Source organism: Peromyscus eremicus, chromosome 6, assembly GCF_949786415.1.
Source record: "Peromyscus eremicus chromosome 6, PerEre_H2_v1, whole genome shotgun sequence".
In the NCBI taxonomy this organism is placed as follows: Eukaryota; Metazoa; Chordata; class Mammalia; order Rodentia; family Cricetidae; genus Peromyscus; species Peromyscus eremicus.
The window spans coordinates 130,205,792-130,223,561 of record NC_081421.1 but is presented as its reverse complement, the minus strand read 5'-3'; the positions used below and the strand labels follow the sequence as shown (position 1 = coordinate 130,223,561).

Sequence of the window (17,770 nt, the reverse complement as noted above, 5' to 3'; positions counted from 1 at the left end):
AATAATAAATACAGAATTCCAAGGGCTCATTGATTCTTCAATATTCTGAGCATTTAATTGCTCTTCTACCTGCTCTTTTAAAGCCTGGAGTTTCTCTATTATTAAAGGCCATTGCTGAACCCATATGGGTTTGTCTGATAACCATTTTAATTTAGGGTTGTTGGTGTCTTTGGAAGATCAGCAGCTGTTTTGCCATATACAATCCAGATGATCAGTGACTGTTCTTTATAATACCTTTTAATATTTTTCTCAGAATCATATGTTAATTTATGATTTGTTTCTGAGTTTGGAGGAATGTTAATCTGGGTATTCCATTGTTGTGATAAATCATGACCCCATAGATTCATAGCTATATTAGCCACATATGGCATTAGTTTTCTTCTGTGTCCTTTTGGTACTATATATTCTACCCATCTTGTGCTCTGTTTCACTTGAAATAATGTTCCAATCCTTAACAGCTGAGCATTTACCTCCTGAAAGGGCCCATTTGACACCAAGATTCTGTTGCAATTATTGTTATGTCTGCACCTGTGTCACAACACCTTCAAAGTGAAAGTCATTTATTCATATTTTTAATTTTGGTCTTTGTTCATTTATAGAAGTTTGCCAAAAAATTCCTTTATGATTTCTCCTGAATTTTTTTTTGTTCTCTTTGGTATAACTCTTTTATCACCCCAAGAAGTATGTTTTTTTTTTTTTAAACAATAGGCATTTGATTATTTAATTGCTCTGGGAAGAGTTTTCTTTTATGATGGCATTAAAGGGCTGAACTGAATTTGCCACAGGGGCCTACAAGAAGCCCCCCCAGGGAGTTTCCAGATGGCAAAGGATTACCTTGTCTGTCCCTTGTTGATCTTCATCATGGTCATGATATTCAATATTAATTGTATCTCAGATCCATTCCTCCAAGGGTGCTATCTTGCCTTTAGTGGCCTAATTATCCTTTTGCATTGTACACTAGCATTTTCAAAGGCCAAAAATGCAATAATTTTCTGTCTACCTTCTGAATTTGGTATCATTCTATTTACTGCTGAAGACAGACTTTGTAAGAAATCAGTTAAGGTTTCTTTTGGGCCCTGTATAACTTTTGTAAATGACTCAATTTTCTTTCCTACTTCTTCAATTCTGACCCAAGCATTCAAGCTGCCATTCAGCATAAAATTAGGGTGTGGTCATCATATAAAGATTGTCTTTGTATATCAGCATAATTGCCTTCTCCAAGAAGTTGATCTTGAGAAATTTCCATACCTCTAGACCTATACCATTTTTTAATTGTCTTAGCCTTTCCACCAGGTCCTCCATTGTAACTGTGGACCAGCTTTTATGACAGCTGTAACAAAATCTTTCCAATCTTGAGGGATAATTTTATTACAATTTGACCATGAGTTTAATCTCTGTTTTACAAATAGAGAATGCATACCATATGATATTATAGCATCTTTGAATTTCCTCAAATCTGACATTTGCCCAGGAGTCCAGGCAGCTGGCAGCTCTTACATAGCCTTGAGCATTTGGCAGCTCCTGTAAGGTTACATGATATATTAAGTTTGGCTGTTTGAAAGCCTTAAGCTATTTCTCTGTAACCATATAATGCAGTGCTGAGATTGGTTTACCTTTAAATTCTTCTGTCTGTGTCTGAATTTCTCTATGATCCATTTTAACAAGTTTTTATAAAACGTTTATCTTGGCATTCACATTAACCAACTTTTTTAGTGATAAAACAAAAATGATCAAACAAATAAAATTTATAGTTGTTGTATAAATCCCATCAACATTAGTTATCCTCTCATTTAGTTGTTTTATTTTCAGACCACCTAATGTGTTATCAAACATAGACCAAGTTCCCTCCATTGTAAAAATGTTTCCCTTTTTTAATGTGGGAAAAATATCTCTTTTATCAAATTTCTCCTTTTAAGATATCTTAATTGACTCACCAAGTTTGCCAGATGTGATGATTCAGATGTGAGGCTGACCTCTTCTCTGTAGAACAGTAGAAGCTTGAGTGGGTTTCAAGGCAGCTACCTAGTGTAGTAGCAGCCAAAGTTGGAGATCCAGGGAAAGCCTACAACTCACCAGGAGAGAAGAAGCCAAAGAGACTCTAGCCCACATGGGGTGGAGACTCCAACTTCGTGCAGCTCAGGACTGAGCTGGGTCCTGCAAGGCCACAGGCTGTGGTGATATTGTGTTCCCCAATATATTGTGCACTGCAATAAACTTATCTGGGGTCAGAGAACAGAACAGCCACTAGATAAAGAGGCCAGAAATTGGTGGCACACATATCTTTAATCCTAGCATTTCCAAAAGCAGAGATCTCTGTGAGTTCAAAGCCACACTGGGAATAGCCAGGCATGATGACACACACCTTTAATCCCAGGAAGTGAAGGCAAGAAGCAGAAAGGTATATAAGGTGTGAGGACTAGGATCTAGAGCCTGGTTAAGCTTTTAGGCTTTTGAGCAGCAGTTCAGCTGAGATCCATTTGGATGAGGCTTCCAGTCTGAGGAAACAGGATCAGCTGAGGATTTGGCAAGGTGAGGTCGCTGTGGCTTGTTCTGCTTCTCTGATCTTTCAGCATTCACCCCAATATCTGGCTCCCATGTTTTTTGTTAATAAGACCTTTTAAGATTCATGCTACAACAGGCAAGTGGCTTTTTAGTGAATTTGTGCCACAAACATTGAGTGCCAGATATAACATGAATCTTAAAAGGTCTTATAATAATAATAAAAAAAAACAAAGCCAGATATTGGGGTGGAAGCTTAAAGATCAGAGAAACAGAACAAGCCAGACACATTTTTTCTTCTATGAAATCCTCAGCCTCAAGAGTGAGACTTCCTGTTTAATCATGCCTTATATACCTTTCTGTGCCCTGCCATTTTACTTCCTTTCTGTTACTGGAATTAAAGGTGCATGCACTTCCCAAATATTTGGTAGCAAAGGCATGAGATCTCAAGTGCTGGCTTTAAAGGCAAGTGCTACCACACCTGACTGTGTTCCCACTGTGGCCTTGAACTCACAGCGATCTCAATAGATCTCAGCCTCCTGAATGCTAAGATTAAAGGCATGTGCTACCACTGCCTGACCTCTATGTTTAATACAGTGCCTGGCTTTGTTCTCTGATCCCCAGGCAAGCTTTATTGGGGTACACAATATATCACCACAGGAGCAGGAGTTATAGATGATTGTAAGATGAGAAGCAAACTCTGATCCTCTGGAAGAGTAGCAAGCACTCTAATTTTCCTCTTTTCCTCTTTTTTCTTTCTTTTTTTTTTTTTTTTTTTTCATGTGGTTCTTCTTTAGAAATCATTGGCTACCTCAATGTTCTGGTTCTTTTTTTCTGCTTTATCATATCAGTTTCATAGTTTTTATGGGTCTTCCATTTAGCTTCTTGATTCATTTTGACAATAAGAAAGATCTAATTCCATTCTTCTGCTATGATTGTTTTCTCAGCACATCTTTTTGAAGGAACCATCCTTTATTCAATGCCCTTAGAGTCTTTGCCAGAAGTCAACCTGCTGTACTGGATACAATTGTCTTGGATACTCAGAAAGCTGAACTTAGAGGGTTATATGAGCTAATAAGTTTGAGAAGAGCTAGGGCAAAATAGAGATCTCTGAGAAAACACAACAAAATAAAGCACACATGGGCTGTAAATGTGTGATTTTCTGAAATTTTTACTCTATTCCTTTGATTTTGATGTCTCTTTTTTTTTCCAGCACCATACTATTCTGATTACTGTAGTTTGCCTATGTGTTTTGAAACCTAGTATTGGATCTCAAATATTTACCCCAGGATTGCTGTTCTTATTTTAGGTACTCTATGGTTCATATGAATTTATTTTTCTTTTCTCTAGAAAATGTCACTAGCATTTTGATGGGAACTATATGGAATATGTAAATAGCTTTGGGGAGTGTAGATATTAACAATACCAATTATTTCACCTTATAGGTCATCTTTCTATTTCTTATGAACTTCATAATTTCTTCCATCTTTCTTTTTTTCATTGCAGACATTTTTCACTTCCTGGCTTAAAATGATTCACAACTAATTTATTTTATTGTGTGTGTATATTGTGAATGGTGCTCGCTTTTTAAAATTTTTCATTCAGTTAGTTGGTATATAAATGTATTTTTAATGTTGATTTTGTATATTAAAACTTCAGACATTTTTAATAGATCTGGGGTTCTCTACACAGAAGATAGATTTTGGAGCATTGTCAAGCCTATTGTATTATTTTTTTTCTTTCCATATTTTTACTGTGAAGATTTTCAAGATTTTTTTCTCTTGTAACTAGTTTTTGGTGACATGGCTCTAGGAGCTGTTGTATGGTTGTATTTTGCTTGGAGTTGCCTGAGTTTCTGTGGGCTTATGTCCTTTCTTGCATTAAAAAAAGCCATACTTTTGCATAGTATTTTTTTGAATAACTCCTTCCCAATGTCAACCTACTGTCATTAACCATCTTGTATCTTTTACATAGCTTATTGAGATGTTCATTTGTTTTGTTTTTCTCTATTTTGTACTGCTAATTTCAAATTCAGACCTCTCTTTTCTGCTGTATCTAATTTTCTCTTTCCCTCATTCTACACACATTGAGCATATTGTATATTTTAGCTCTAGAATTTGTACTTGTATCTTTACATCTTTATATATATGTACTTAGATCTTTATATCTTCTCTATTATATTTTATTTTCTTATTTGAGTATATGTATGTTCATAATAACTTCTAAAATTTGTTTTTCTAATAATTCCATTATCTCATTTATTTCTAAGTATGCCATTTTGATTAATTTTTTGTGCTGGTTATAGTTTTTTGATTGGACATTTGACATTTTGTTTTCTATACTTGTAAGAATTAAGCATAGACTTGTTAAGATATAAATAATGCCACAGCAATGGAGCTTAAATGTTCTTTCATGTGTGTTGGACTTACTGAAAAAATGTCCTCTGGAGAGGTTGTGGACACATTAAGAAGTGAGGTTTAATGGCAGTGGTTGGGTCTTCAGGTCATCAAAGGAATGTATTTGAAAGTGATATTGGGTCTCCAGCCTCTTCATTTGCTCTCTGGTCAGGAGCTGAGGAATTTTGCTGTACCATGTGCTCTTGCCATATTCTGCCCTAACACTGGCTGAAAAGCAATGGGGGACCAATTGGTCACAGATTGAAGGTTCTACATTATTTCAGATATTTGTTACATTAATGGAACCCTAACACAAACTCACTGATTTTTAAATTTTTTCCTTTGTGTGATTGGGAGTTTTGTCTGAAAATATTTCTGTGCACTGTGTGCATGCAGTGCCCACAAAGGCCAGAAGAGGGCATCAGATACCTTGGGGCTGGAGCTGCAGATGGTTGCCAGGCCCTATATAGTTGCTGGAATTCAAACCTGCATCCTCTGGAAGATCAACTAGTGCCCTTAACTGTTGAGCCATCTCTTCAGCCTGCTCCACCCCATTACCTTCTTAAAAACTACACTTATTTATGAGGTGTTCTGTTGTGTGACAGACTTTCCCTGGAGAGAAACACACTTTACTCATCTACAGAAAAGAAACCCATGATAGACCAAAGTAACAATTGTACCAAAGTCCAACTTGGTGAACCAGTGAGATTTTTCTTTTTTATTATTACTAAGAGGGATACAGTGAGCAATTACTTACAGGAGCAGGAATGACTCAAAAGCAGCTGCATCACCAGTAACATGAGTGACCACTCACAAAAGCTGCAACCATAAAAGTTTCTATACAGCTTGGAGGGAGCTGGTCATCTAAGAATCCTTCCTCTCTGAATCTTGCCTGTTCAATCTCTTGCCCTAGCTGTTATTTACTTCTTTTTGAACTGCAGGAGAATCTTTCAGGCTTCTTTTTCTGACACCTATGACCTTTTGTTTAACTCCTGAGTCTCATGAGCCTCTTCTTCCCTCTTAGAGGTAATGTTTTAATCCCAAGGAAACTGTCATAATTTATCCATATTTTTATCCACATTGTATAGATGAAGATACTCAGTTTCCCAAAGACAAAAAGGTAGTCAGTGGAAATTCCATACAATTTCCACAACTAAATGCAATACCAATCTCTGGACAGTGGAAGGATAGTAGATCATTATATGGTACCAATTAACAGAGGGATTAGGGATAATGGTGACAATTACTTCTAGGATCAAAACTGTATAATTTTTTATATCTATATTTTTATTTTATAATTAACTTAATTTCACATATCAGCCATGAATTCCTCTGTTCTCCCTCCTCCACCTCCCATCCCTCCCCCCCCAATCCACACCCCATTCCCACCTCCTCCAAGGCAAGGTCTCCCCTGGGGAGTCAGCCCAGCCTGGTAGACTCAGCCTAGGCAGGTCTAGTCCCCTCTTCCCTACACCAAGGCTGAACAAAGTATTCCAGCATAGGTCCCAGGCTCCAAAAAGCCAGCCCATGCACCAAGGACAGGTCCCAGCTCCACTGCCTGGGGGGCCTCCCAAACAGTTCAAGCTAATCAACTGTCTCACTTATCCAGAGGGCCAGTTCCATGGGGGCTCCTCAGCCATTGGTTCACAGTTTGGCTATTTGTCCTTGTGCCTTTTCCAATCATGGTCTCCATATCTCTCACTCATACAATCCCTCCTCTCTCTTGCAGATCGGACTCCCAGAGCTCCACCTGGGGCTCAGCCAGGGATCTCTGCACCAGCTTCCATCAGCCACTGGATGAGAGTTCTATCATGACAGCCAGGGTATTCAGCCATCTGATCACCAGAGCAGGTCAGCTCAGGCACTCTCTCGACCATTGCCAGAAGTCTAGAGTGGAGGTATCTTTGTGGATTTCTGGGGACCTCTCTAGCACTCTGTTTCTTCCTATTCCCCTGGGGTCTTCATTCATCATGGTATCTCCCTCCCTGTTCTCCCACTCTGCTTCTGATCCAGCTGAGAACTCCTGCTCTCCTAAGCTTTCTTTCTTCTGACCCTTGCCCTCCATTACTCCCACCCCCCAACCCCCACCCCCAGTTTGTGCATGTAGATCTCATTTGCTTCTCTGTCATTGGGTGATCCCTGTGTCTTTCTCAGGGTTCAACCTCCCTCAAGACCCAGCTATACCACTCTTGGGCATATACCCAAGGAATGTTCAATCATACCACAAGGACACATGCTCACCTATGTTCATAGTAGCATTATTTGTAATAGCCAGAACCTGGAAACAACACAGATGCCCCTCAACTGAAGAATGGATAAAGAAAATGTGGTACATATACACAATGGAGTACTATTCAGCAGAGAAAAACAATGACATCATGAGGTTTGCAGGCAAATGGATGGATCTAGAAAATATCATACTGAATGAGATAACCCAGATTCAGAAAGACAAACATGGTATGTACTCACTCATAAGTGGATACTAGAATTAAAGCAAAGGATAACCAGACTGCAACTCACAACTCCAGGGAGGCTACCTAGTAAAAAAAAACTGTATAAATTAATCATATATCTTTTGATCTGTTGCAACCTATGCATGTCAATGTTTTTTTTTTTAATATTTAATATATTATCTTTTTAGAGCAGGTATTCAATCTACCTCTACTTTATCCCTGGAAGTTTGACTTTGATTCTTAGGTCCAGAAAAAGCAAATATAAATAAAAGAGAATTTTTATTGTAACTAAGTTCAAATTCTATAGGTCAACCTATCTATGGCTCAACTTAAAGACTGTACCCATGAGATCCCTTCATGCTGCAGTGGCTCTGGTGTAATTGTACACCAGACCTCATCAGCTTTTTGAGTCTAGAATATTGTTTTGAAAATATACATTCTTTCATTTCTTCATCACATTTTTCTGCTCTACCAGATCAAAAATATCCAATCAGAATACATAATCAAAATCTTAGTGCCATGTAGTGGGTAGCTGTTCCAACTTTGACCTGGAAGTACTACCCCTAGTGAGGCTTCTGCTAACTGTCATACCTACCTATGACCTGCCCCTGGTGTGGAGTAAAGATGGGAGCCCTTAAGAATCAAGATCTGGGTTGTTTCCAGGTTCTGATTATTACAAATAATGCTGCTACGAACATAGTTGAGCATGTGTCCTTGTGGTATGATTGAGCATTCCTTGGGTATATGCCCAAGAGTAGTGTAGCTGGGTCTTGAGGGAGGTTGATTCCCAATTTTCAATTTTCTAAGAAAACACTATATTGATTTCCTTTTTTTTTTTTTTTTTTTTTTTTGGTTTTTCAAGACAGGGTTTCTCTATGTAGCTTTGCGCCTTTCCTGGGACTCACTTGGTAGTCCAGGCTGGCCTCGAACTCACGGAGATCCGCCTGGCTCTGCCTCCCAAGTGTTGGGATTAAAGGTGTGCGCCACCACTGCCCGGCCCATATTGATTTCCAAAGTGGCTGTACAAGTTTGCATTCCCACCAACAGTGGAGGAGTGTCCCCCTTGCTCCACATTCTCTCCAACATAAGCTGTCTTCAGTGTTTTTGATCTGATATGTGTAAGATGGTGTCTCAGAGTCACTTTTAATTGCATTTCCCTGATTATTAAGGATGCTGAGTAATTCCTTAAATGTCTTTCAGCCATTTGAGCCTCTTCTGTTGAGAATTCTCTGTTTAGCTCTATAGCCCATTTTTTAAATTGGACTGTTGGGTATTTTGATGTCTAATTGCCTGTGTTCTTTATATATTCTAGATACCAGCCCTCTGTCAGATGTGGTGTTGGTGAAGATCTTTTCCCATTCTGTAGGCTGTAGTTTTGTCTTATTGACCAGAAATCCACAAAGATACCTCCACTCTAGACTACTGGCAATGGTCGAGAGAGTGCCTGAGCTGACCTGCTCTGGTGATCAGATGGCTGAATACCCTGGCTGTCATGATAGAACTCTCATCCAGTGGCTGATGGAAGCTGGTGCAGAAATCCCTGGCTGAGCCCCAGATGGAGCTCTGGGAGTCCAATCTGCAAGAGAGAGGAGGGATTGTATGAGTGAGAGATATGGAGACCATGATTGGAAAAGGCACAAGAACAAATAGCCAAACTAGTGGAAATGCATGAACTGTGAACCAATGGCTGAGGAACCCCCATGGAACTGGACCAGGCCCTCTGGATAAGTGGGACAGTTCATTAGCCTGAACTGTTTGGGAGGCCCCCAGGCAGTGAAGCTGGGACCTGTCCTTGGTGCATGGGCTGGCTTTTTGGAGCCTGGGGCCTATGCTGGAATACTTTGTTCAGCCTTGGTGTAGGGAAGAGGGGACTAGACCTGCCTAGGCTGAGTCTACCAGGCTGGGCTGACTCCCCAGGGGAGACCTTGCCTTGGAGGAGGTGGGAATGGGGAGTGGATTGGGGGGGAACCTGGGGGGTGGGAGGAGGGAGAATGGGAATCCATGGCTGATATGTGAAATTAAGTTAATTATAAAATAAAATAAAATAATATATATATATATATATATATATATATATATATATATATATATATATATATAATCGAGATCCGGACATACTTGCTCTCTTGGTTCCTTGTGATCCTGGATGCTGGATGGTAGACCGAACAGAGTTGTCTAGAGAACACTGCTGGACTGCACTTCACCTCTCCCGGATCCTGTAACCAACCCCTTTACCGGCTGTAAGTTACCCCAAAATAAACCTTTTTAACTACGTGGAGTTGCCTTAATAAATCTCCACCACTAAAAAAAATTGAATAGTAACAATTGCTCATAATTTTGTTTTGATTTGTCAACCCAAAGTAACTGAACATCTATAGTTGGATATCTTCTAATGTTGTAATTCTAGTAATAATAGTTAATAATTTAAAGTGCTTATTTGATGTCACTATAAAACACTTTGATAATACTCCCAAAGGAGGCACTATTATAATCTTTATTGATCCAACGAAACTGGGGCTTGAAGAAGTTAGTAACATGTCTGAAATTATTAGCTTGTAAGTAACAGAATACTTTCAATTGGGAAAAGTTTTAGCATGCAAGTAATTTCTATTACACTAATTAATTTGTAGCTGTGTTTTCTGAGCTGAAGATGTATATTTATCATTTTTTGTCTAAATACAAGATGAAACATAGTAACGTTAAAGGGGACATTATCATTATTCATATCAATAGTGTAAAACCACATTGAAAAATCAGAATCTTCATTAAACATCAAGAGTCTATTGCCTATATTATATCTATTTTTATACTTAAGGGACTAGGTATTAAACATTTATTGAAAAAGAAAACGGAGAAACAACTGCTTCAGGCTGTACCAAGTCAATCTCCTTGGAAAACCTGTGCTAAATGGCATTGACACTGGGTATTTTCTTATAGTGATAATATTTTTAGTGGGCCATCATTCTGACATTCAAACTTTTGTAAAAAAAATGTTTAGAGTACTGATTCTCAATGTTAGCTAAACAGTGTAATGACCTCTAGAGTTTAAAAGCATAAATGTCTACCCAATAGTGGTGGCATATGCTTGTAAATCCAGCACTTGGAGGCTTAAGCAAGATGACTACAAGGTTAGATCAGTCTAAGCTATATAGTGAGGCTTTGTCTCAAAAATCCATAAGAGTATTGTCTGTAGCTGAAGTTTTCTTCAGTCCTGCCTGGCCCACAGTCAGGACAATTCTCTTTCACCCGCCAGTCCTGAAGCCACTCAGATCCAGCCAAGTAAACACACAGAGACTTATATTGCTTACAAACCATATGGCCGTGGCAGGCTTCTTGCTATCTAGTTCTTCTATCTTAAATTAACCCATTTCTACAAATCTATACCTTGTCACATGGCTCGTGGCTTACCAGTATCTTACATGTTGGTACTCATGGCGGTGGCTGGTAGCATTTCCTGATTCAGCCTTCCTGTTCCCTGTGGTGGTATTGTGTTCCCCAAAATATTGTGCACCCTAATAAACTTATCTGGGGTCAGAGAACAGAGCAGCCACAATATTAAACATAGAGGATAGGCAGTGGTAGCACACACCTTTAATCCTAGCATTCCAGAGGCAGAGATCTACCTGGATCTCTGTGTGTTCAAGGAAACATCCAGGCATGTTTTACTGGTGACTCATGCCTTTAATCCCAGAAAGCGAGCCTTTAATCCCAGGGAGTGATGGCAGAAAGCAGAAAGGTATATAAGGTGTGACAACCAGAAACTAGAAGCTTTTGGCTGGTTAAGCTTTTAGGCTTTTGAGCAATAGTTCAGCTGAGATTCATTCTGGATGAAGACTCAGAGGCTTCCAGTCTGAGGAAACAGGATCAGCTGAGGAATTGGCAAGGTGAGGAAGCTGTAGCTTGTTCTGCTTCACTGATCTTCCAGCATTCACCCCAATACCTGGCTCCAGGTTTGTTTTTATTAATAAGAACTTTTAAGATTCTTGCTATAGTTCCCAGAATTCTCTTCTCTGCTTGTCCCACCTATACTTCTTGCCTGGCTACTGGCCAATCAGCATTTTATTTATACAGAGCGATATTCACAGCAATTGTCTTAAAGTTTCTATTTCTGTGAAGAGACACCATGACCACAGCAACTCTTATAAAGGAAAACATTTAATTGGGGCTGGCTTATAGTTCAGAGGTTTAGTCCATTATTGTTATGGCAGGAAGCATGGCAGTGTGCAGGCAGACATGGTGCTGGAGAAGGAACTGAGAGCTAATACATCTTGATCCACAGCCAGCAGAAGACTGTGTGCCACAGTGGGCACAGCTTGAGAATATAACACCACAAAACCCACCCCCACAGTGACACACTTCATCTACCAAGGCCACATCTACTCCAACAAGGTCACCTCTCCCAATAGTGCCACTCCCTGTCGGCCAAGCATTCATACATGAGTCTATAGGGGTTACACCTATTCAAAACAACACAAGTACCAATGTCTTTGTAACATCTCTAAACTATAGACTTGACTGGCTTACCAGGCCTTGGTAATCCCAACGTGCTCCAACTTGAAAACATTAGCTTAAAAGAATTGTTCTCAGAAAAGCCAGTCTTCAGATGAAGGAATCCCTATACCTCGATGTCAGCAAATACGTTACTACTTTAAGGGCCTGAAAACTGTAGTTCCCTTGATTAAAAAAAATAAACGTCTAAAGAGAAGAAATTTTGCTTTATTTATCATGGTTACCACATTTAAGAAACAATGAAAAGCACACTGTTGTTGCTAAATAACTATCATACATCTATTTCAGTATTAGAATAGATGATAAATGTAAAGATTCAAAAGATATTTCTGGAAAAAAAAGACTGAAGTAGTTGAGATAATGTTTAGGGGAAAACAAAACTATTAAAGATTAAAAAAAATAAACACATAAAGCCAGGGATAGTGGTACACATGTGGATTCCTACACTCAGGAATATAAGGCAGGAGAAATGAGTTTGAGAAGTCAGAATGCAGTACATAAGTGAGACTTTATCTCAAAAACTAACCCCCTTTAGCTCCCAATAAACCAAATTCTAATAAACAAAAACCAAGCTACAAGTGTGTGTTTATATACATTTAAATAGATCATAAGTATAAAAAGATTATACAAAAGAGTAGAATATTCTTCATGTTCTGATACTTAAAAATAAAGAAGCAATCCTAAACAACCAGTTCTTTAGCTAATATCCGTAAGCACACATAGACACAGGCATGTTTTCTTTCAAAACAGCACCACAATTTCATCTGCATGATACAATCCTGACACCCTTACTAGAATAATATATTAAAAATATTGTTTCTAATTAAGATATTTGGTATAGGCTTTTGTTAGGTATTCTTAGCTGAGATCCAGTAGCTTTAGCAGCCGTATATGGATAAAAAAACTATTTTGCCAACTCCTTATATAAGGTCCTTATAAGGGAAACAATAATGTTAATAGATTTCCTTTTAAGTAGAAATATTCTCATGTATGACTTCATTTATTGAAGTTTTAATTCAGTATCGCAGACTGTGAAGCTTTGGGTTTCTTAAACTCAGCATTGGTTGTTTGATTGTAGGTTTGTCATCCAAAAGTGCTGCTTCACTCTCAGTGGTTGGAAATCTTTTCTGATATATCAAGGGGTATTCCTTCTGAAACTTAAAAATGAGGGAGAAGAATATTAGAAGTTCTTGAATATTATTTCCCTAGATGAAGCTTGTCAAGTATCCTTTCATCTGACTCTTGCTTCTCTCTTCACATTTGTGAAGGGGACACCGTAAGAGCCTTCGACTCCAGTCAGTATTATAATTCCAGGATTCTCTTCTGTTAATTCTCACCCTAAACTCAAATCTCTGTCATGGGTAAAGCCTAGGAAGGACACAGGAATTTGGTGCAGTTTGTATTTCTCTCAAGTTTTTCAGGCTGTGTTCTTTCTAGAATCATGTAGTTACTGAGCTTTGGAGCTGAGAGTTCTAAACATTGGTAGAGATGAGTCATTCAGAGATAGGTATTATAATGAAGATTTTACATATGCTTTCCCAGGTTAATTCAAAGTTTAATTATACAATATACCAGTGAAATAAAAGAAAATAAATTAATATTACTGTAATTATTATAAATTTAAGATGGAATAAAACCAAATAGATATTAATTCATATACTTTAAGTATATAATGAAGAACAATATATAATATATTTATATATATTTAAATTTATTTTAAATATATTTAAAAGTTAAATTTTTTATCTCAAAATGTCACGAGAAATAGCAATGACTGACCACACACTAGAAAAAATTTGTAAGATGGAGAAGTTGTGCATTCTCGTACCCGTCTCAGTTTTCTTCTTTTCTCCTTTAGAGGCAAGCTTTTACTTCTAACAATATTCTCCAAAAGTTCTTCAATTGCAGCTTGAGAAGCTGAAATTTTCTGCTCATTATACTCTTGAGTACTAATCTGCTTACAGTAAGAATATGTTGGCAAAGGAACAACTTGTCCATCTCCAGGATTTTTAATCTGTCAGTGAAGAAACAAGACAGTGAAAATCTGTATGTTCTGGTCATATTTTTCCTGTGGAGAGCATTTTTGGTGGAATCTAATATCTATCATTTTGGCCTCAATAAAACATTCACTGTGTTAAGAAAACTGAATATTATACAGTAGAGGTAAGTGAGCAAGATCTAAATCCAAGCCTCACAGCCTACTATTTTATAGCACCAAATTAACTTCTGGTCTGTTTCCTCATCATTAAAATGAAGATTGCATGAGAAAATGTATATGAAAGCACTAAACGTAGCTATTATTCTCACTTTGAACACTGATTTTATTATTTGAAGTATAAAACATAACAATTAAAATAATGTTTTAATTCAGTTCAAAACACCAATATTTTGACTTAGTAATGAAGCATTGACCCATTGTTTTTGAGAAGCAGAACACTACCAGAGCCCAAATATTTATTGATAATGAAGTTTAAGGTACAGTAATAATATACAGGTGAAAAAGCACAAACAAAGTGTGTTTATCAGCTAACACCCAAATATAGTAGATATCTGCTCCTTAGTGTTTTTTTCTCCTTTTCCTAGTAATTTTTTTCTATTCTATGTATTCTAACCTTTTTTTTTTTAAGAACAAATTCTGTTTTAACTACATAGAATGTATTGGAATAAGACTCTATCAAACTTACTCTCTGACTTTCAAAAAATGGACATAGCACAAGAAAATCAAGAGTCCATACGCAGGGACTGGGGAGATGGCTTAATGGGTAAGATGTTTCCCAAGCAGGCATGAGGACTTGAGTTTGGATCCTCAGTACCTACATAAAAACTGGGCACAGAAGGATGCTTCTGTAACCCCAGAGCTGAGAGTAGATTACTGAAGTTTTGTCTAGCCAAATTAATTAACTTCAAATTCATAGAGAGACCCTATTTCAAAGTCAAGTTGGAGAATAATGGAGGAAGATCACTGAAGTTGATCTCTGGCCTCCACATGCACATGCATATGCATATAGTCCATTATCAGAATTTTTTCCAATTGGAGGTTGAGGGATTGCTGTTTCCACCTTGAATTTAAAAAAAAACCCAATGCTGTGACACAGGAACTTTAATTATCATATTCCTCATAATGTAAAGGAAGCATTTGTCAACATATGACTGCAAAAGAGGAAAGACCAAGAAGAGTCCCAGCGCTTGTGTGAGTCTCCAGGCTCTATATATTCCTGATTTAGAGAATGTTTATATGAGCTAATAAATGTCCATTTTTTATGGGGTTACTTTAAGATGAATTTGCTACTTGTGAATAGCTAATGCAGAGATTTTTAAGGCTCAAAATACCTACGTGGCCCTTTCTAATGTAGTCAAGATGTTTCTCCACTGCAGTCTGTAAATAAGTGGGTACTTGAAGAATTTCCTGATGATGATCCATTAGGAAAGAAACTAATCTTGAAGCGAGAAGCTCATCAAGATCCACTTCCTCAGCACAACACAGTACACACCGAGAAAAAGTACGTATCATCTACAAAAAGATGGCAACTTAAGAACCTAAGATTTCATATAAATGACAATGTCAATAATTTCCAATTTGCATTATATGATATGTGGGGATACAGTAATAAGGAGACTTCAGTTTAGAACACATGGAAATAATTCATTATAGTTAGGAAGGTAAGAATTCTATTACATTATAGTACTTTAATAAGCATTTGTTACGTATTTTTGTTAACAAAGTTCCAATGGAGTATATTTAATGGTTTTTTCTTTAATTTTTTATAGTTTTATTAATAAATACTTATTAATTAGGTATTCTATTAATATAGAGACTTAATCCTTAAGCTGTTTAATCTCCAACAGCTGTTAGAGAACAAAGACTTATTACATTAAACAAATTCCACAAAATCACAAACCAGGAGAATATACAACATATGAAACACATAAACAACAGAAGTTGTAAAGTTGGCAGTATTTATCTTTTGAAATTTTGGGAAACAGCTGTTAGTGATTACTAGTGTTTAGATAGTGAGTTAATGCAAACATCTCCATTTCCCTCATAAGGATTTTATAACTCTGGGAGAATTCTTGCCTCAAAACTCATTATTCTCATAGTCATATAATCCGTATGTATAATACACAATAATTAGAATATTTGAATTCTATCTTAAATATCTGCACATAGTACATGAAGAACATATTTATTGATCTGAAATATCCTCTTTTAGTTCCAAGGCTCATTTCTCAGCTTTTTGTTCTTGTCTATATTCTCCTTCTCTTAGAACCCTTTTTACATTTGTTACTATCATCTTAATGTAGATGACTAAAAAAAAATATCTTCTGCCCTGATTTTGCTTCACAAGACTCACATTTCCAAAATTCTGTTAGATAAATTTTATTTAGATGCCCTAATAACTTTAAAACCAAGGTAGAAAACTAAAATTATCACCTTTTCAAGCATCATCCCTTACTAATTTCTTATGCTTTTCAAAAATGACATAATTATTCAAGAATATTTTTCTTTTTTATCTATTCTGTCATTGTTACTGAACTGTCCCAGTGATGAGCAAAACAATTGAGTTCCCAAGCGCCTTATTGTGAGAATCTTTTATAGATTTTTAGCTGGAGTCTAAAAAGTGACTATTTTTAAGAGAACGAGAGACAGTGAGGGAATTTAAAAGAATTATTTTTTTAATCAATATCTGCATATAAATCCTTCTACCCTAATTCTCCAAGGAGCCTGAATCTGGGACTGCTTGGCAACAGGTTTTTGTTGTTGTTGTTTTTTTGTTTTGTTTTTGTTTTATACTTCTTGTCCACAATGATTTATTATCATAAATCATCAGATACATTTTCCCACTGCCATATTCTCTGAAATTCTTTGACATACTGTACATTGATTGCTTACTCACTCTCTACTTCAGAGTTGTAGTATTCTTAGGTTTGAACAGTACCTACAAATCCTCTTCCCACTCCATCAGACAGAACTGATGACACAAGGTGATATAATATAGACTGACTAGCTTAGTCACTGTGAGGTATACAAAATGGTCGAGAAGGCAAAGGGTTCTGCTAAGATTAATACAAGGTGAAAGTATAATAGCCTATGAGCAAAGAATTTGTGTAACACTATTTTCTGCTAGAAAAGGTCAAGTTTTTAGGGTTGTTTTGTTTTTAAATTTAACTAAGTTTTAAATACAAATACTTGCAATAAAATAAAACAATAATGAACTGACCAATCATACAAAACAAATAAAAACTAAGAACTTAACCTTGGTAGAATATATACCACTGTGGAACTACTAAGCTCTATTTTGTTTTTTGGATATATGGCTTTACTTTTCTGGGGCTGCTTTGTTTTCTTTAAAGTGATTTTAAAATATTTTATGTATTATTTTATTTTTGAAAACTTTTCTAACTCAAAAATTATAAGATAAAAATATAACATAAGTAGTACTTTCAAATAGCTCGATCTTCTTTTAGTTGATAGTCAGGGCTTACTCTTTCCATTATAAGAAATACTCCCTCCCCTTGCCCCCAACACTGCTGCCACACATATATACCAAGATTCAGGGAACATTATGGAAGAGGCAGAGTTCAGGGAAAATTTGAATGAAACAGGGTCTGCTGGATATGACAGAACTAATAAATTCATAAACTCACAGCAATGGTTGCCTGCACAAGACCAAACCAATCAATATTCCAGTAAAGTGGAGGGATTTACAAGCCCCATCCAAAGTTGAAGAGCTGCTGGCAGTTGATGACTATTAGGGGAGGAAGAGTCAGTTTTCTTTAGGGATGTGGTCCCAGATAGGCCAATGATGCTCCAGTGAATAGCCCCATAGCCATGTATATACGGGCAACATAATTGGGCTCAATGAGTTATTTAAAAATGAGTATATAAAGTAGGAAGGAGGGGTGAGGAACAGG

The 17,770-nt window shown here is 37.0% G+C and overlaps 1 protein-coding gene across 1 annotated transcript in view; it reads right to left on the bottom strand.

Moving 5' to 3' along the window:
- Window positions 1-12,044: 12,044 nt before the first annotated feature.
- The window catches only part of Depdc1 (DEP domain containing 1), a 32,688-nt gene continuing 26,962 nt past the window's right edge, over window positions 12,045-17,770 (bottom strand). Inside the window, exons 10-12 of the mRNA XM_059266516.1 lie at window positions 15,192-15,368; window positions 13,686-13,871; window positions 12,045-13,014 (exon numbers count right to left, since the gene is read on the bottom strand). Of these exons, the coding sequence (XP_059122499.1) occupies window positions 12,874-13,014; window positions 13,686-13,871; window positions 15,192-15,368 (504 nt within the window). The 3' untranslated portion in view covers window positions 12,045-12,873. The remainder of the gene's footprint in view (window positions 13,015-13,685; window positions 13,872-15,191; window positions 15,369-17,770) is intronic.